Source organism: Jaculus jaculus, chromosome 21, assembly GCF_020740685.1.
Source record: "Jaculus jaculus isolate mJacJac1 chromosome 21, mJacJac1.mat.Y.cur, whole genome shotgun sequence".
NCBI classification, from domain to species: Eukaryota; Metazoa; Chordata; class Mammalia; order Rodentia; family Dipodidae; genus Jaculus; species Jaculus jaculus.
The window spans coordinates 11,411,503-11,431,303 of record NC_059122.1 but is presented as its reverse complement, the minus strand read 5'-3'; the positions used below and the strand labels follow the sequence as shown (position 1 = coordinate 11,431,303).

The following is a 19,801-nucleotide window of genomic DNA, read 5'->3' as shown; positions in this document are numbered from 1 at the left end:
CGCTCTGGACCCTCCTCAACTGGCACTCACTGTTGATATTCTGCCGCTGGTGTTCCTCAGACTTCACGGTCCCAGGGGGGCTGGCTGCCAGAGGCCGCTCACCACCGTCAGCTGCCCGGCCGGCCTCAGGCCCCGGGTCCCCCCCAGCACTTCGGGCGACCAAAGACAGGCCCCCAGGTGCCAGCCCCAGGGGCTGCCGCCTGTCGTTGTCACGGCCGTGGCCAGCACTGCGGAACTTCTTGGTGAAGGGACGGCCGCCCTGGATGTAGCTGCGGTACGCGCCCACCTTCTGGGGCCGGTGCTTGATCCACTCGCTCAGTGTCTCAATGGGAGAGCCGTTGACACACCACTCTGTCACACCAAACTGCCGCAAGTGCGCGCGCGCGTGGCTGGCCAAGGCTTTGCGATTCTCAAAGTACAGGCCACAGAGCTCACAGCAGGCCTCAGTCGCTGCAGACAGAAAGGGCGCTGGTGAGCCATGGGCCCGAAGGTGCAGGAATCTACCCAGACAGCCTGAGCAAGACCAGGAACCAGGACCACCTCCCGCAGAGACCTTGCCTTGGGGGCCCGGCTTGGGGTCAGTGTGGGTGTCTGTGGCACTGCCTGGCCTTGTGGGTCCTGACAGATGCCCTCCTGGGACCCTGCCACCCACTGCTTACAGGAGTGGGAGGTCTTCTCATGGAGGGTCTTTGCCTTGAAGGGCAGTTCAGTCTGGATGTAGGTCTTGGCCTTGACCTCTGCTGGGAAGAGGCGGTCCTCTTGCAGAGGCCGCTTGGCTGCCACTGGGCCCAGGTAGCTGGTGGTTGCGGGTTTGGTTCCGGTGACCGGTGTCAGGCTGAGCTCACGGGGAACCTGGGCTTGCCCAGCTCCGGGTTTACCTGGCCGGCCAGCGAGGGGCGACAGCAGCAGTGGGGAATGCACGGCCCCAGGGGCTGCTGCGGGAGGCCCGTCCTCAGCCAGGGCAGGAGCCAAGTCTCCGGCTGGGGGCTCCTTCTTGATGAGGCACAGCTTGGACTTCTTCTTGAGGATCTCCCGTAGCGTGTCGATGGGCGAGCCGTTCACGGACCACTCAGTCACACCCATCTGCCGCAGGTGGGAGCGCGCGTGGCTGGACAGGCCCTTGCGGTTCTCGAAGAACTCCCCGCAGAACTCGCAGCGGATGTCTCGTGCTGGCTCTGCCCGGGACGCTGCAGGGGTTCAGGGTTGAGGGGGGAGAAGGACACAACGGCCATAGGCAGGAAGCCTTCAAGCTTGAGGCCCGCTTTCAGTGCCAGCTGCCTGGGTGCCCCAGCCACACCCCCTCTTCTGCCAGACTCCAGCAGCCTGCCCCTCATCTGGACCTCGAGGAGCCCTATGCACACCTGCTTGCTAGGTCACCTCAAATTCTAGTTGGCTTCACAAGGTGTTTGAATGATGCTGGGCAAGCCACTTCCCCTCTGAACCTGTCTCCTTTCTGCAAGATGGAGATGAAAGTCCTCACATTCCAATGTTACTAGGAGGGTCTAAAATGAGAAGGGTTTGGAGTACATGGCACAGAATACGCGTGTGAGCTCTACGGCAGAGCTGGGCCACCCTTATCTGCTGGGTAGACGGCAGGCAATCAACCCAAGCGGAATGCACAGTGACGGGGAAGCAAGTGACGGCGACATGGCAACTTCTGCTACCTCAGAGAACTTCCTGACATGAGGCAGAAAGATGTGGGCTATGGTCATCTCCATCTTCCAAATAAAGAAACTGGCCCACGGTCACTTACTACTACATTGAGGTTGAACGCAAATCCTGAATCAAACTTGCCTCCAAATGCCAAGCACTCAATTAGCAGAAATGTCAAAAAGATGTAGTTCAAACAGCCAATGCCAGTCCCTCTACTCAGGCCTGTGGCAGGCATCGCTATTTTATTTTTTATTTATTTACTTATTTATTTATTGGTTTTTCAAGGTAGGGTCTTCTCACTCTAGTCCAGGCTGACCTGGAATTTACTATGTAGTCTCAGGGTGGCCTTGAACTCATGGTGATCCTCCTACCTCTGCCTCCCGAGTGCTAAGATTAAAGGCATGCGCTACCACGCTTGGCTAGATATCACTGCTGAGGACTGGAGAGATGATTTAGCAGTTCAAGCGCTGGCCTGGAAAAGCCAAAGGGCCCAGGTTTGACACCCCAGGACCCAGGCAAGCCAGATGCGCAAGGTGGTGCATGCATCTGGAGCTCATCTGCAGTGACTGCAGGTGCTGGCTTGGCCATCACCTATCTGCCTCTCTCTCAAATAAATAATAGATCACAGTATTGCTATCTCTGTACGGTTTTCACTAGGAATCTGCTTAGCAGCCACTAGCAATCAGCTGGCCATGATGACATCTTTTTGCTAGCTACTGCTGAATGCCCCAGTTCTGCCTCCCTGTGCGTGGCGGCTCAGCTACAGAAGTCGCTCCAGCAGGAGGGCACCGCCAGCTGTGTCCTCTGCACCAGTATGCCATGTCCTCCCTTCCATTTCACCCTGGGATCCAGACACAGGAGGTAGGGAGGAGCCTTGCCAGTCACTCCCTGCTCTGCTACAGAGTCCCACTTACACAGGTTCAAGGGTGTCAATTCTTCCCGTGGTGCCCCCCAGGGACCCTCGGATGGGTGCAGTTCCCCATGAAGGGCCCCTGGAAGCATCTCCCGCTTGATCTCCACCCGCATGTGTTCAGGCTTCAGCTTCTTGGGCAGGGAGGATGTGCCAAGGCCTGGGAACATCTTCCGGGCCGTGGGAGGAGAGGTGGTCGGCGAGTGGCCCAGGAGGCTGCCTGGCGGCGGCGGCAACTTCTTGGCAAGCGGTGAGATGTGAATGTCTGAGGGGCCGCGAGCTTCTAGTGAGCTGCCAGGACCTGCGCTGCCCACCACCTTCGCCAGGGCTCTGGGGCCGGGCCCTGGAGCATGAAGGTGTCCTCCTGGCCTGGCCTGGGTCCGTCTCTTCAGGATCTCCCGCAGCGTGTCGATGGGCGAGCCGTTCACATACCACTCAGTCACACCCATCTGCCGCAGGTGGGAGCGCGCGTGGCTGGACAGGCCCTTGCGGTTCTCGAAGAACTCCCCGCAGAACTCGCAGCGGATGTCTCGTGCTGGCTCTGGCCCAGAGGCTGCAGCAGGAGAAAGGGGAAGTTAAAACTGGGCAAGGTAAGGATGGTCACCTGCAGGAGTGTCCTGGCCAGCTGGGCATGGGCAGCAGCATGCCCACAGGTCAGGGTGGTAGTGCAGGGCAGGTGTAAGTGAGGGAGCTGAGGAATGGGCCAGGGGGCCAGAGAATGGGAAGGAGCAAGGGGAGCTCCAGAGAAACCGGGACTCCGTGAGGGTCCCGACAAGGACAGGGCAGGAAGTGGCAGCCTACACACCACGTGACATCAAGATCTCGGGCACTATATGGGCACCTTCCATATCAAAAGGCAGGACCCTCCCTAGGCCCTCACTCTCAGGGAGGATGACGGAGACCAAGGCCGAGAGAGAGGGCCCAGCAGCCCGCTGCCAACAAGATCTCTGGGTGGAGCCGACCCACTGCCAAGGGCCTCTGTCTACTCCCTGCCCCAAGAGGGAGGGAGTAGGGAGGCAGGACCCCCCAGGGAGGGGCTCCAGGGCCCACAGGGAGGAGGGGCAGCTGAAGCGAGAACCTACAGAGGTTGAGAGGAGACGGCTCCACATCAGAGGCCCAGAAAATGCCGGCGGCCGAGAGGTCCTGCTTCCCCCAGGGGCTGGCCATACTGGCGGCCTTCAGCTTGGCCTTCTTGGCCGGCGTTGGGGGGGGGAGCAAGGAGAGGGCCGTAGAGGCGGAAGGAGGCCGCCCCAGCTGGGCCAGGACTCCGTGCCCGGGTGGGAGGCGGATCTGGACGCCGTCCCTCCTGATGAGCCCGTGGAGCACGTCTATGGGGGATCCCTTGGCATCCGGGTCGCTGACGCCCAGGTGGCGCAGGTGGGCACGAGCGTGGCTGGACAGGCCCTTTCGGGTCTCAAACCAGGCACCGCACAGCTGGCAGTCCAGCTCTCTGCCCCCGTCACTATCTAAAGCTGCGGAGACAAAACACAGGGGCGTTCACGGCCGCCCCCCTGGCCGGCCCGGGGGTGCAGGCAGGAGGGTCTGGTATTATTCTCAGCTGCCCAGGCAGTTTGGAGTCCAAGTCTCAGGCCGCAGACAGATTCGGAGGGCTCAGGCCGCAGGACGACCTGTTCTCTACCCAGCCCACCGGCATCAAGCGAAGAGTGAAGAACTTAAGGATGCAGGTCTGTGGCAGGTTCTGGTGCTCCCAGGCCCTCTCCCCCGGGACTTCTGCTAGGGAAGGTGGCCATTTAGGGCAGGGGCTCTGTCAGACTGCCAAACATCATGTAGCCCAGGGCACAGCTGTGAAAGCCTGGCCCTAAAAACACAGCAGGTTCAGTGGACATAGCTTCAGGTAACACAGTGTGCTGAGACATTCCACTGGGCAGGGGGCCAGAATGTAGGGTCACCCCCAGGTCTAATGCGTGCAGACGTCTGGGAAAGCCTGAGGGGCACCTTAGGAAACATGCTCACTGCTCTTGGAGTTTCTTTCTAAACTGTACCAGGTGGAGGGCCTAGGAGAGAGGAGGGGTGGGGAGGAATGCGAAGACAGGCCTTTGCTCAGGATGGCAAGGAAACATGAAGGGACCAGTACAGGAATCTCCTGCTCAGACAGACCACCTGTCTACCTGCAGGACTTAAGATGCGGGAGAAGCAAGGTCTACAGGAGCCCTCTGGGTGCGCTCACCGCCCCACCCTCAGCCCAGAGCAGGACCCGAGCTCCACTGAGTGCTGAGGAGGACCGTGGCAGCTTAGCTCTGTAGCCAGACCTCGGGGATGGTGAGCAAGACGCGGGAGAAAGACGGTCATATGCAGGATGGCCCAACAGGGGAGACAGTGAGTGACCAACAGTGATTTGGATGACCCAGGACTGGGAGCCGAAGTCCCCACTGCCCCTACACTGAGAGCTCCCAACTGAGGACCAGGTCATTTTGTGGCCCCGCCCAGCCCCAGGCCTCCCTGGCTCCCTGTGCCCACACTCACTGAGGTTCAGGGGGCCCTCATCTTCCGACTGGGACCACTGTGCCTTTGGGGAGGCTGGCCGGGGGCTCAGGGACAGCTGGGGGCTCTTGTCCTCAGGATTCTCGGGGGCAGAGGATCCAGCCAGAGCCAGCGGCGACTTCTTGAGGAGTGAGGCGCTGCACGCGTGAGCAAGGCCCTTGGCCGAGAAGCCAGGAGGCGACTTGATGGCTCTGTTGGCGGCGGGGGCGTCCAGGGGTCTGGCCAGGGTGAGCAGGCCAGGTCTGGCCGCTCCGGTCATCAGTTCCTTCGGCGAGTTCGACTTCTTGGCCAGGCCCGGGGGCAGGCCGAGGGGGGCGTCGGGCAGGCCCTTCTGCTTCACCAGCTCGTAGAGCAGGTCGATGGGTGCGCCGCTGCTCTCAGACTCTGCCACCCCCAGCTGCCGCAGGTGGGAGCGAGCGTGGCTGGACAGGCCCTTGCGCGTCTCAAAGCAGGCACCGCAGACTTCGCAGGTGGTCAGGCTTTGGGCTGGAGGCGAGACGAAGGCCAGGAAAGCAGGCTGTGGGCCTCCCAGCACAGCTCCCTCTCCCTCACCCAGGCTCAGTGTAAGTGCTTTGCTCTTGTCAGTCCCGTTTGATCCTGACAACAATTCTGATTTGGCAGAGACTAACCTGTCTGGTTTCCAAGTAAAAACAAAAACAAAAACAAAAACAAAACAAACAACAACAACAAAAAAAAAAAACAAAAAACACTGAGGCTCAGAGAGGGAAACAATTGTGCCCAAGGACACACAGCAGGAGCCAGCACCTTTCTGTGGTCCAGCCATCCAAAATGCCTTTCATGCGTCTGACACACAAGCACACCCTAGCACCCTAACGAGTCCAAGCAAGCACTGACCTGCTAGGCACATGCTGCACAGAGCTGAGACCTAGCCTACTCACACCCCAAACGCAGGGTCTGAGGTCCCTGCGTGACCCTGCCCATCTCCAAACAGGGCCTAGACCTCTGTCCATCTGCTTCTCTGCCTCCCTACCCAACTGCAAGGCCAGGTCCATTCTGCCCAATGCCTGTCATGACTCTCAACCACCACGTAGTCTACAGATGGCTGGGTTGGTCAGAGTTGGCAAATGACCAGGGTTTGAGTTTTGAGCTCTTGACCATCATGCCCACCGCTTCTCTGGATGCCCCTCGTGCATCCAGTGAAGTTGCAGCTGAGGGCCCCGCCTGGCCAGGGCTTCCGACGCTCTAAGACAGCTGGGTGTCTCCTTGACGCCTTCCGGTACTGGAGAGACCCCACATTCATTCCCTGTCCATATGACCATCCTGGCTGCCAATCCTGCCTTGTCACCTGGGCCACTCACCCTTGAGGTCTGGCAGCTCCTGTTTACTGCCGTGAGGAACCTCGGCGGCCACCTTGCTGCTCAGTCGGCTGGCCACCTGCTCCAGGGCCCCAGAAACAGGCTGGCTCTTCTTAGGGAGTGAGGAAGACCCCAAGTCCATGGCCACCATTGTGTTTTCCTCAGAACCCAGCCCTGTGGGGTGGAGGAGACAGGCTCAGCCCAGTCAAGAGGGTCAGGCTGTCCTTCCCCAGAAGGACTGACAGGATGGCGTTTCTTCCTGATGCCTGGCATCTGCTCTCACTCTGGGAAGTCATTCATTCCAGGAGAACTGAGGTGCACCCAAAAACCCCAGCACCAGCGCCATGGAGGGCCACTGAGTCTGCCCAAAGACATAAGAGAGAAAGCGGAGGTTTCTGGCCAATCAGAGGTACACAAGTCTGGGTGGAGACCCCCTCCTGGGGGAATCTTCTTCTCCGCGCTGAACTAATAAGAGGCTGGAGGGTAGGGACTGCCAGGAGGAGCAAACAAGCCGAAACCAGCGTCCGGAGGGCACACAAGACGCTGTGGAGGAAGGGAGCGAAGGACATGCGGAGGAGAGATCTAAGAGGGCAAGAGATCCGCACGGGACGGGCGATCTTCCGGGGACAAGAGATCCGCCCGGGACGAGAGATCTGGGAGCTCCAGAGACAATGAGGAAGGAGGGGTGCCCATCACTAAAGCAGTACCTGCACACTGGACCAACAGTGTGACTTGATGGGGACAGGAAGAGTGAGAATGACAGAACTTTTAGGTAAAAAGTTTCTTATGAAGCTTCCCCTGCATGAGACGCGCGGTAAGGGGGCCGGGGGGGGGGGAGGAGGTTGTGGGGAAGAAGGAAAGAATCGCGAGTGGATTTCTGTAGTGCAATTTTTACAGGAAAGGGGCCTGGGGAGGCCTGTTGAGCCAGCCGAGGCCGAGATCAGAACACGGCAAGAGGATAAAGAAACCATGTGTCAGAGGAGGGGTGGGGTGGGAACGTGGGGGGCGGGTTGCTTGCAAGATTTTCCCCCTCCGCACACACACTCTCTCTCCTGGAGGCAAACACAGAACCGTGTGCGCCCCGGGAGGCGGCCTCCTGCCCCCCCCACCCGCCGCCCCGGTGCGCGGGACGGCCGGGACCACTTTGCGTCCAAGTCTCCAAAAGTGGGGCCGATCGGTCGGGGTCGGGGGTGCGTGGGGGGGGGGTGGGCGCGCGCGTCTGTCAAAGTCTCGGACAGGGTCGGGGAGGAGGAAGGAAAAAAAAAAAAGTGCTTTTATGTGGGGTTTTTTTTTTTCCTCCCCCCCCCCCCCACGACACCGAGGACAGGAACCTGACAACGGACGCTGCCGACGACAGTCCAGGAAGACATCCGTCACCCCCGGGGGTTTGGAGTCCCGGGACTGAGGTAAGAGGCGGGCGGGTGGATGGGGGGTGCATGGACGGTGTGGGTGGGGGGGCGGCGTTCCCGGGAGCCGGGGAAGCCCGCGGTCCCGCCCGCCGGGCGGGGACGGAGGATGGGGGCGTCCCGGCGACCGGACGGCGGCGGCTCCCCTCCCGGCACTCCTCCCCCCCCCTGCCGGGCCGGGCCGGGCGGCTCTTACCCGGCGCGGGCTCCGGCTCGGCTTTGGGCCCGTCCCGCGGCGGAGGCGGCGGCGGCGGCGGCGGCGGCGGCGGCGGGGGAGGGGGAGGGGGCAGCGGCGGCGGCGGTACGGGGAGGGTCACGGGACCCGGGCTCGGGGGTGCGGACGGGGGCGCCCCCGTGGGTGCGCGCTCGCGGGCGGCCCCCGCGCGCGGCCCCGCCGCCGCCGCCGCCGCCGTCGTCGTCGTCGTCGTCGTCGCCGTCGTCGCCGCCGCCGCCGCCGCCGCCGCCTTGCTCTCGGCTTTTGTCACTCGGCACTGGGCGGTGGAGGCGGCCATCTTGGCTCCGGCGCACGCGGGGCGGCCGTCCCCAGGCGAGAGCAGACGAGCGCCGAGCGCCGCGGGCGCCGAGCGCGCGCTCCGCCCCGCCCCGCCCTGCGGGGCGCGCCCAGGGCGGCCTGCCGAGCGCCGAGCGCCACGAGCGGGGAAGTTCCGCGGGGGGGGGGGGGCTAATTAAAAAAAAAAAAAAAGCTGCTCTCGAGACCTCCCCTCCCCGCCTCCCACGGGGCGTTGTGGCCGGCGCACAAGCCTTTTATTTCCCCAGCAGTCGGGAGGCTGAGGATCGCCGTGAGTTCGAGGCCAGCCTGAGACTACCGGGGGGAACTGCAGGTCAGCCTGGGCTGGAGCGAGACCCTACCTCGGAAAACAAGATAAAAAGGCAAAAAGAAATCGAAAATGTCTGTCTAAGAGCCGGCGGTGGTGGCCCGCAACACCTTTAATCCCAGCACTCGGGAGGCATAGGTAGAGGAGGATCGCCGTGAGTTCGAGGCCAGCCTGAGACTACAGAGTGAATTCCAGGACAGCCTGGGCTAGAGTGAGACCCTACCTTAAAAAAGAAGGGAAGGGAAGGAAAAAAGAAATCGAAAAATGTTTCTCTTGAGGGACCACTTAAGGACCCGTGGTGGTTGGAGCTGTCCACAAACTGGGGCTAACCCATGCAGTTATGCCACACGTCCAGCAGCCTCCACCTCTGGCCCTAGCCGGGGATCCTGACATCCCCATGGCCACCTGCATATTAGCATTGAGATTACAACTCCAATGGAGATGGCCCAGCCATTAAGGCGCTTGCCTGTGAAGCCTGAGGACCAGGGTAAAACTCCCCAGGACCCAAGAAAGCCAGATGCACAAGGGGGCGCACGCGTCTGGAGTTTGTTTGCAGCGGCTGGAGGCTCCCATTCTCTATTTCTCCCTCCCTCCTCTCCCCTCCCCCCCCCCCAATAAATGAATAAAATATTGAGCTGCAGATTAGAACTTCCCGCTAAACCAGAACCTGCCTCAAGACCTGGCTCCATTCTCTTTCCTGGAAATCTCCCTCTCCTGGTCCATAAACTTGGTCCCCATCATGGGCATCTTCGCTCAACACAAACTTGAGACAATCCTGGAAGACGCCTGGTCATCAGCCACAAAGGCCCTTGCTGTCCTGGTGTCTGAGATGCCGTCCTGCAGTCTGGGGATCTCGCTCCTTCACACCTAGGTTCCGAGCATTCAAGCACCTGGGCGCTGTCCACTCCCTAACTTCCAAACCGCTGTTGACAGCTGGGTGGGGCCAGAAACTGACTGTTGCCCCGCCCCCAACACGGCACCCTCCCCATCTTGCTCAAGCCGGGAAGGGGGTAGGAAACTTCCGAATGAACTGCCCCGCAAGGTTAGTTCCCCAACCTGGCCCTAACTCCGGACACCCTTACTTAAGGCAGAACTTCTAGAATCTTCCCAGTTACTACCCCCCTCCCGGCCCTCCACGCACAACATGTTCCCAGAGCAAGTCATAGCTGTCCCTCTTCTTCCGGACAAAGCCAGGGCAGAGTTGAACCTCTTCCCATCCATGGACTGACTCCTGACACGCAGGGTTGGGGCCAGCTCCTTCTGGGGAGCTGACACCTGACTCTTTTGATGGAAAAACCCTGGCTGCCGGGGACTGGGTCTCATCCTTGGGCTGCCTAGGGCACGTGCCACAGGAGTGTGAGCCTGACACCCAGGCCCCCTTCTGGGATGGCACAGAAGAAAAGGAGCAGGGTTGGAGCTCACAGGATGCCTCGTGCAGACTAGCCAATTTAAGAGCTGGCCTTACTTCCCAGCCGCCTGAGACCCTCTGAACCAATCGGGTGAGAGAGGTGAATGGTGGGTAACCTTATAGCAAAGGCAGGAAACCCCATGTTACACTTTTACAGTGCCTCTCCCTGAAATGTTGACCCCCCCCCCACACCTTGTCCAAGGAGGAACGGAGCTTTGACACCACCCTCCTAAAAACTCTAGAACTTTCAGTGGGTTTTCAGATGGGATGGACCCCGCCACGGCCGGAATACAGATCCAGACAGAAGGCTGGAAACTGGAGGTGCAGCAACTCGAGAAGGAATCCCTACGCCAAGGTCACTTCTCCCTGATCAGACACATTTCATTCTTCAAAGCCCAACTGCTCCTCGCAGCCAACTTCTGTGTATTTCAGAAGCTCCCACAAAGACAAGCTTTTGCAAAACTGGGACCTCTGCTTTCCCACTAATTCTGTGGGGGCCAGCCCTGAGATTCAGCACCAAATATTGATTCTGGATTTCCAGAGTGCCATCTCCTCCAAAGACATCACCGAACGGGAAGCTCAGAAGTCCATCTCTGCCTCTGTGCATCTGAGGTGAAGCATACGATGCACAGTTTCCTATCTGTGAAATGGGTGTGAAACGATCCTAGAAGTTGGGGCGGCAAGAACGCTTGCTTGGCATGCAGTGGACCAGGGGTCTCATGCTTAGCACATCAAAACAAAACAATCCTTGGCCCTACTGACTTGGTTTTAGGCATGGCTGAGATAATACAGGTTGAAACCGTACTCCATACCAACTGCTTGAATATGGGCGGGGTTTGTCACTGTGGCTGCTTGAAGCTGCCACTTGTTAGGGAAGTAGAATCGGGATTCTAGATCTGTTCTGTCCAGTGGATCACCACTACCGGCCACAGTTCAAGTGCTTACCAGCCACACGTAACTAGTTGTGGCCCTCCAGGATAACACAGGTGGATAATTTTCTATCATCTCACAGAGTTGGATTGTGCAGCAGTGTGCAACGAAGAAGAGACGTCGAGAACAAACGATCTGGGATTAGCTGTTAAAGGCGCCCGCTTGCAAAGCCTGCTGGCCCAGGGTTCAGTTCCCCACTATCCACATCAAGCCAAACGCACGAAGTGGCAATCCACATGGAGTTTGTTTGCCATGACAACAGGCCCTGGCTCACCCGTTCATAGTCTCATTCCTCCCCACACCTCTCTCTGCTTCACATCAATCAAAATAAACCAAAACAGGGCTGGAAGGATGGCTCAGCGGTTAAGGCGTTTGCCTGCAAAGCCAAAGGTCCCAGGTTTGATTCCCCAGGACCCACGTGAGCCAGATGCACAAGGGGACGCACACATCTAGAGTCATCTGCAGTGGCTGGAGGCCCTGGCATACCCATTCTGTCTCTCCTTTTCCCTCTTTCTCTGTCAAATAAATAAATAAAAAGTATTTTTAAAAAATAAAACAAAGGACCTGCAGCCTAACTGCCCCAGTCTCCAAACCCAGCTCTTTCCAGCTGTGTGGCCATGGGCAGGTGAATTCAGCTCTCTGAGCCTCAGTTCCTTCTGTGAAATGAGGATGATAAAAAAAAAAACACCTGCCTTGAGAGGGTTGTTGTAAGGATCTCAATTGCTGTGACTGTCAAGTGCACAGCATGTCTGGCTCCTGATAAGAATTCAGTAAGAAGCCAGGCGTGGTGGCATACGCCTTTAATCCCAGCACTTGGGAGGCAGAGGTAGGAGGAACGCTGTGAGTTCGAGGCCACCCTAGGACTACACAGTGAATTCCAGGTCAGCCTGGGCTAGAGTGAAACCTTACCTCAAAAAAAAAATTTAATAATTCAATAAGAGACTGGGTCCAGAAAGGGCCAGCCCTTGAATAAAACACAGAAATATTCCCTAACTGCAGTATGCTGATGAAAAGAATCATTAATATTTTTTTAAAAAACTTTTACTGTGTAGTTTAGCTCAGGCTGGCCTAGAACTTGCTATGTAGTCCAGTCTAATCTGAACTCACAATCTTCCTGCCTCAGCTTCCCAAGTTCTGGAATCACGGGTCTGTGCCTCTGTGCACAGAGTCATAAACACTACCAGGAGTGCAAAGTGGCCAACCCCACCTCACCCTTCCATCCCTCTGAACCTCTGTGAAGCGTCAGGGCTCCAACTTGGCCTGCCCCCTCCCCTTACCATCTCCGTAGACCGGCCCAGGGTCCTCAGCCCAGGTGGGTGGGAAGGGCATGGTGAGAGGTAAGCGTGGTCGGCGGGAGGTCAGGAAGCCGCCGGCAGGGCCACCGGGCTCGTGGCCCAAGGGGCTGGGGGGCAGCTCAGCAGCCGAGGTGGCCAGCAACTCCTGCAGGATGTTGATGGGCGAGACAGTGAGCTCCCAATTGGTGATGCCAAAGTCGCGCAGGTGGGCACGGGCGTGGCTGGAGAGGCCGGCCCGGGTGTCGAAGCCAGCCCCACAGAAGTCACATCGCATCAGGCTAAAGGTGCCTGGGTCAAAGTTGGCCACTGCAGAGAGAGAGGACACAGGCTTCCTGGGACGGGGTGAGGGACGGGGCGTGGTCACTTTCCAGCCCCAGTCTCACCTGGTTCCTGGGGGACTCCTTGTGCTAACAGATTTTACCCTGGGGTGCCTTCCTTCCATTCTGCTGATATCCTCCCTGAACCACACCCTCAGCAGAGTATCTCCCACAGACCAGACGCTCCAGGAAGCCTGACCTGCCAGGTTCCCACTGGACATTGGGCGGCACTGGACATCCCCCTCAGAAAAGGCTTCTCCAGAGGATCTGTCATCTAGGTGAGCATTAGATACCCTTTTCGTTTCTCCTTCTGCTCCCAGCTGCCCCTGGGCTGTTTAGTCAAATATGGGTCGTGTGAGGAAATGGGACAGGTAGAGGATGTAACGCCCACCTCTGGGAGCTTCTATAAAACCCCTCGGGTGGAGCTGGGGGTTTTCTTCTCTTGCATTTCCCACCCTGATCGCTTGAAGTCATAACTGTCTGATTTCCCAGCCATCCGCCTCGTTCCCCCACTGTACTGTAGGTACGGTGCACGTGCATGTATTTGGTGTGTAGATGTGTATTCTCTCCCTTCCCTCTCTCCCTCTCTCCCTCCCTCTCTCTCTCTCTCTCTCTCTCAGACACCATCCCAGCACCTCACCAAGAGGACTGCTGTGACTACCAGCTCGGAACTCTCCCGCATGCTCCCACTGGAGACCGACCTCTGCAATGGGAACCTAATTGTCTGGGGATCTGCAGGCAAACCCATATTCTGAAGTGGGGATCTGCAGGCAAACCCATATTCTGAAGTCCACCAAGGGTCCCATGGCTTGGGCCATGATTTCCACGAGAGCATCAATTTCTGTTTCACTCACTGCGGGGGGAGGGGGGGGGTCTCTTAGTGTCCGGAAAAGAGGGGACCTGGGTTAGTAAACATTTTTGTTGCCTGCAGAAATTAAGTGGAATTCTCTGCCTGGGGAAAGAGTTACAAGGCCCAAACTCCTTCCTCCAGCTATGTCATGGCCAGGACTCTGGGGGTGTTCCCACATATCCACCCATTCTCTGGCTATGGCTCCCAGGTCTCTGAGGAGGGGAGGCCCCGATTTCACCCTGCAAGATGCTACGGTAGGATCTAGGATGAGGACGGGCAGGTTTAGAACTCAGGCTTGTGTGGCTCGCAGACCCAGGAGGGAGGGAGGTGGGTTCCGAAGTGAGGCTGCCCTACCTTTTTTCTTCTTCTTCTGGAAGGAAAACCTGCGCTCAATGGCCTTCACCTCCTCTGCGGAGATGAAGTGCCGGACGTTGTAGCTGACCCCCACGCGGTTCAGGTGGCCCCGCACGTGGTTGGCCAGCCCGATACCATTGTGGAAGCGATCCGGGCAGTAGGGACACTTCCGTTCCTCCTGCTTCAGAGCCACGGCTGGGTCCCCGTCCCCGTCCAGGAGTCTGTCTAGGCCCAGTGGGCCATGCAGGGGCGTGTCTAGGAGCAGGAAGTCCAGGGGGTGAGAGACCCCTGGCCCTAGCTCCCCCTCAGGCCGCAGCCTCGGGGGCGACCCGCTTGCCGCAGCCGTGACCTGCGGCCTGAGCTTTGGCATCAGAACAATGGGCACCATCCCTCCGAGCTGCTGCCGCTGGGCCCGCGAAGCGTCAGTGGCCTTCAAGGCGTCTTGGAAAGTCCGCTTCAGCTCTAAAGCCGGCCGAGGGATGAGGGCAGGGGTGTCTGAGGGTGCGCAGACCCCATGTTCTGGGGCAAAGTCTACTTGGGAAGTCAGAGCCACGTCTTCCTCTTCCTCTTCGCTCCAGTAGTGCCTCTGCCCCTCCGATGCCCGGAGGCGGCCAGCGCTCCTGCTGCTGCTGCTGCTGAGCTGCACCGAGTAGCAAGCAGGCGGCAGCGGGGAGGGAAAGGCCAGATCCCTCATGCCCAGATGCCCGTCGTCTGGGCCAAAGGCCAAGGCAGGGTCGTATCCATCGGGGTTTTCCCGCCACACCGGGGCCAGGAACGGCTGAGCTTCACCAAAGCAGTCCGTGGTGACCGTGGCAGCGAAGTGGTCGCTTGCCTCCTGGCTAGTGCCCGGTTGGCTGGCAGAGTCTTCCTCAAAGGCTTGGCCATCCTCCTCCCAGTGGGGATGGGCATGCACAACCCTCACGTGCCCCCCGAGCAGACCCTCGCTGGACGCTGCCGAAAAGCCCCGGGCGGCGGCGCTGAGGCCCGGGGAGGCTCCGTAGGGGGAGCAGGAGAGGGTGCCAGCCCCAGGGACTGGGCTGCAGGCCCTGATGCCACCCCTGAACGGCCCCGCGGCTGGCTGCCCGGACAGCGGCTCCGGCACGTGCAGCTTCGCGTGCCGCACGAAGGCTCTGGAGGAATTGGTGCCGAAGGCGCATTCAGGGCACCGCAGCCGGGCACTGCCACCCTCGTCGCCCGGAAACCGCTTCAGCTTCTGGATCTCCCCAATGATCTTCTCCCTGGAGGCCTGGTGCAGCTGCCGGTGCTGCTCCAGGGCCGCGGGCTCCGCGAAGGCCCAGCCGCATTCCCCGCAGGCCAGGGGCGCCAAGTGGGCAGGAGGTTCCTGGCCCGGGGCCCGCCGGTGCTGGCTCATGTGCTCCAGAAGGTGCTCTTTGTGCTTAAAGTAGATGCTGCACTCGATGCAGGGGAACACGGCTGGCTCCTCGTCCTCCTCCTCCTCCTCGCTGTCGTCCCCCCGGCCGGCTAGGCCGTCGGCCACCTCCTGCAGCAGCTCACACAGGTATGGCCCCGTCTGGACCGGGGGCAGCAACGGCTGCAGCCGTTCCACGGAGGCCTCCGAGTTCACCGTCCAGGTCTGTGTGGCCACTTCCGAGGCCGACGTGTGGAGGACCCACTCGGAGGGGCGCACCAGCCCCTCCAGGTGCTCCCTGGTCCCCACGATCTCCATGTCCAGCGACTTGGGAGCGTCATCCACTGGCACAATGACCCTCCTGAAGGAGGCTAGGGGTCGTGGCTGGGGATGCAGGTCCAGGTGGAGCCCTGCGTCTCTTGGGGATCCCTGCTCATCTGTATCTTGGAACCAATCAAATCTGTGGTGGCCCAGGGGGTATCTGTCCAAGAGCTCCAGCTCACCCTGGTGGTGCAGGAACTTTCTAGAGCCCTCAAGCTCAGCATGGGGTTTCATGGTTCTCACAGTGTCAAATCTCTGGTCAGATGGGATGCCCTCCCTGGCCTCCTGGACCAGGGGGTGCTCCCAGGGCCCCCGGACATCAAGGTGCCCAGGGAAGGGGCCCAGGAAATGGGGTGGTGGGGAGCCTGACCGGAAGTCCAGGCTGTCTCCATCCCAGCAGCTGCAAGGAAGTACCAATGGGGACAGGTTAGCTGAGGGCCTCAGTTTCCCTCCCTAGGATAGATAATGGTGGGGAATCATCTTAGGCCATCTGGGGCAGGCCTGGAAGATCCGGCCTGAGGGTGTCCTTAGGGGAGGCAGGGACGGTGGGAATGGGGAGAGGAGTCCAAGTGGCTTTTTTTTTTGTGTGTGTGTGGCAGAGCTTCCGGTCAAGAGCCAGGCTCAGTTCCCTGGGTGCACTTATCCACAAAGCTTAGCTCATGGACTACAGGTGGGGGGTGGGGGTGGAATCTCACACAAGGCCTGCCTTTCTCCAGGGAGGAGCCCAGACTTTGGCCTGTGTTGCAGGCCACTTCTTCCTTGCCAAACTGGGGTGGTTTCGTTAATTCAGCTCTACCTCTCCCTAAAATCTGGTGAAAGTTATCTTCCCAGCACAGCAGCTCAAAGGACAAGCCTCCGTGCTCCTCCTGAAAGGACAGAGTCAGAGTGACTGGTGGCTCCAGTGACCCTGGCCTTCCTGGGTAGGAGGAGATGGGTGGAGCCGGGTTCAAGGTAGATGAGGCAATTTCTCTGGACCTCAGTTTTCCAACCCTAAAAATGGAAATGATTTCCGAGAGTCAGGAATCTTGTCGCCCTGATTACGATGTGAGATGCTTTTTGACAGCTGCCACCAGTGAAAACTACCAAGCATGGCAGGTGTTTGTTTAAGTTCCTTTTTTTTTTTTTTGGTTTTTTGGTTTTCTGATGTAGGGTCTCACTCTAGCTCAGGCTGACCTGAAATTCACTCTGTAGTCTCAGGGTGGCCTTGAACTCATGGCGATCCTCCTACCTCTGCCTCCCGAGTGAGTGCTAGGATTAAAGATGTGCACCACCAAGCACGGCTTTTTTTTTTTTTTTAATGAATTCCAGACGCATTTGCCACCCTGTGTATTTGGCTTACATGGGTCCTGGGGGAATCTAACCTAGGTCCTTTGGCTTTTCAGGCAAGCGCCTTAACTACTAGGCCATCCCTCCAGCCCTATTTCAATTCTTGAAACCACAGCCTTTCAAGACTGTCACCCGCTACATGTAAGGTAAAGGTGGGCCTGGCTCAGGGCTCAGAAAACATTTCACTTCACCTGATGCGTAGTAAATCTATGACTTACAACTTTGTAGTATTCCTGACCAATCCTCTTATTTATCCCCCCCTCAGTGCTGAGGATCAAACCCAGAGCTACAGCCCCAGGCTTTTGTTTGTTTGTTTTTGATTTCCTTTGTTTTTTTTTTTTTTTTTGAGGTAGGGTTTCACTGTAGCCCAGGCTGACCTGGAATTCACTATGTAGTCTCAGGGTGGCTTCGAACTTGCAGTGATCCTCCTACCTCTGCCTCCCGAGTGCCAGGATTAAAGGTGTGTGCCACCATGCCCAGCGGCTTTTTTTTTTTTTTTTTTTTTGAGATAGGGTCTCCTGTAGCCCAGGCTGGCCTTGAGTTTGATATGTAGCCAAAGATGATCTTGAGCTTCTCATCCTCCTGTCTCTATCTCCCAAGTACTGGGACTATAGACATAAACCTCTATTCCCAGGTTATGTGGTGCTGGGATTTAAACCCAGGGCTTTGAGCATTTTGAGCATACTAGATGGGTACTCTACAACTGAGCTACATCTCCAGACCTGCTTTTTTTTTTTTTTTTTTTTTGAGGTAGGGTCTCGCTCTAGCCCAGGCTGATCTGGAATGCACTATGTAGTCTCAGGGTGGTCTTGAACTCACAGCGACTCTCCTACCTCTGCCTCTCAAGTGCTGGGATTAAAGGAATGCACCAGTTTGCCTGCCCACCCCCCCCCAACTTTTATTTTGTTAATTACAGGTTCTCCGTAAGTATCTCAGGCTGGCTTTGAACTCACTCTGTATGCCAAGCAGACCTTGAACTTGAAATCCTTCTGCCTCAGCCTCCAGAATAGTTGTTGATCACCGGCCTATGCCACCAGGACTGGCCTTCTCATGTGTTAGTTCATTATTTTGAGACAGGGTCTTATTATATAGTCTAGGCTGGTCTTGAACTCAAGATCCTCCCTATTTCCTGGGATTACAGATGTATGGCATCATGCCTATTATCTCCTCTTTTTTTTCTTTTTTTTTTGAGACAGGGTCTCAGCTCTCCCAAACTGACCTCCGTTTCTCTATGTAGCTTCAGATGGCCCTGGACTTCTGGCCTCTACCTCCTAAAGTGCGTGATGACAGATGTGTGCCTCCACACACCCAGCTCCTTTCATATTTAAGATCCTGCCTTTGGGAGGGGAGAGGGACCCCACCCATGGAGAAGTTAAGGAAACAAATGGCCAGAGTGTCACCTGCTTAAACCTCACTGGCAAATACAATGTCAATATAACCATCCTCTCAAAGCTGTGTCAAGGAGTTGGTGGGATAAACACATGCTGATAACCCAGGACATAGCACTTATTATTTGTTCCCAGAGCTATTACTGATCCTGACAATACTAAGGTTAAGAATAAGATGGCTATGGTAGCTGGGTGTGGTGGCGCACACGTTTAACCCCAGTAGTTGGGAGGCAGAGGTAGCAGGATGGCTGTGAGTTCGAGACCACCCAGAGACTACATAGTGAGTTCCAGGTCAGCCTGAATAAGAGTGAGACCCTACCTTGAAAAAATAAATAAATAAATAAACCAGGTAACTATGTCGAGACCACCCAGAGTCTACATAGTGACTTCCAGGTCAGCCTGAATAAGAGAGACAGACCCTACCTTGAAAAAATAAATAAATAAACCAGGTAACTATGGTATGTTAGCATCCACCAAGCTAAAAGAGTAGCCGGGCTTGGGATGTATTTCAGTGGTGGAATGCTTGCCTAGCATCTGTAAGACTCTGAGTTCAGTCACCGGCATATCTCTCTCTCTCTCTCTCTCTCTCTCTCTCTCTCTCTCTCTCTCTGCCCCCCTCCTTCCCTCTCAGAACAGTGGCACCAGCAGTGAGGTTGACTCCTGATGGATCCCAGTACTCTTTGGGTCTCCAAGGCAACTTTATGACATATGCATCTTATGACAGGTTAAGTTTCCATTTTGAAGATGAGGAAACTGAGGCTCAGAGAGGCCTATCGTTGTTCTAAGGGTCGCCTGGCAGAAAGCCTGGCCCCCAGAGGAGCAGCCTGCAGGCCCGTGCCCCTTTGGCCCTGCTCCTGGCAAGGATAACGAGAGTTGACTGTCTGTGTTCTCTCCCAGCACACACCCAAGGGCTTGCCTACCGGGAACCACCTCCTCCTGGCCTGGTCTTCTGATTCCCTCCTGTCCCTTCTTACTCTCTGCGAGGCTGGCCTGGGGCCTGGGCACTCCTGCTTGCCCCCTGCCCTCCCTGACGTCCAGGCCAGCGCGGCACTCACCAGCTGCTGATCCGATGGGTGGTGGAGGAAGCACGGGGGAGGGCTTCGCTGAGGCCAGGATGGGGCTGCCCGTCTGCAACAGAGAGGGGAGACCCTGAGGGGCTGGGGTCCCCCTGACCGGGGTCCTCCATACCCCAGCTCCCAGGAGCCTTGTGGGACACCTCAGAAGAGCCCTGTGGGCTCCCATCCCCTCTTCCTCAAAGGCCCTTGGCCTCTGCATTCCTGTACCTTAAATGGGTTCTCTGAAGGAGGGTCCTTAGGTCTCTTGAGGGGCACCTCACGGGCTTGCTGCCTTCCTCATCCCTCCATCCAGCAGCCAGGGTGGGTGTGTTTTTGTTTTTGTTTTTGTTTTTAATCATCCACTGGGAAAAACGGACGTGGCTTCTCATTCTAGCTACAGAAAAGCCAGACTGCCACCAACTGTCACAAAAGTGATATACTGAAGGGGCTGGCTCTTTTTTTTTCTTTCTTTTTTTCTTCAATGTAGGGTCTCACTCTAGCTCAGGCTGACCTGGAATTCACTGTGGAGTCCCAGGGTGGCCTCGAACTCTTAGAGATCCTCCTA

General features: G+C 57.7%; 1 protein-coding gene and 1 long non-coding RNA gene across 11 annotated transcripts in view; one reads left to right on the top strand and one right to left on the bottom strand.

Annotated features, from left to right (window-relative positions):
- Wiz (WIZ zinc finger) overlaps window positions 1–19,801 on the bottom strand; it is a 34,544-nt gene that overhangs the window by 6,487 nt on the left and 8,256 nt on the right. For 2 of the 8 annotated variants that reach the window (XM_045139365.1, XM_045139364.1), the window contains exons 3-11: window positions 19,237–19,309; window positions 13,778–15,867; window positions 12,239–12,562; window positions 6,385–6,555; window positions 5,048–5,551; window positions 3,646–4,035; window positions 2,568–3,116; window positions 660–1,187; window positions 31–450 (exon numbers count right to left, since the gene is read on the bottom strand). In XM_045139365.1, coding sequence (XP_044995300.1) covers window positions 31–450; window positions 660–1,187; window positions 2,568–3,116; window positions 3,646–4,035; window positions 5,048–5,551; window positions 6,385–6,555; window positions 12,239–12,562; window positions 13,778–15,867; window positions 19,237–19,309 — 5,049 coding nt within the window. The remainder of the gene's footprint in view (window positions 1–30; window positions 451–659; window positions 1,188–2,567; window positions 3,117–3,645; window positions 4,036–5,047; window positions 5,552–6,384; window positions 6,556–12,238; window positions 12,563–13,777; window positions 15,868–19,236; window positions 19,310–19,801) is intronic. The other 6 variants (XM_045139368.1, XM_045139366.1, XM_045139369.1 and 3 more) reach the window with 6 other exon arrangements.
- On the top strand, window positions 6,904–13,435 carry LOC123456374. 3 transcript variants are annotated; one of them, XR_006634493.1, is made up of 4 exons: window positions 6,904–7,153; window positions 7,709–7,787; window positions 12,749–12,851; window positions 13,194–13,435. It is a non-coding gene; the product is annotated as an uncharacterized LOC123456374 (long non-coding RNA). The 3 variants fall into 3 exon arrangements; XR_006634494.1 differs by lacking the exon at window positions 6,904–7,153 and adding an exon at window positions 7,439–7,545; XR_006634492.1 differs by lacking the exon at window positions 6,904–7,153 and having other exon boundaries at window positions 7,676–7,787.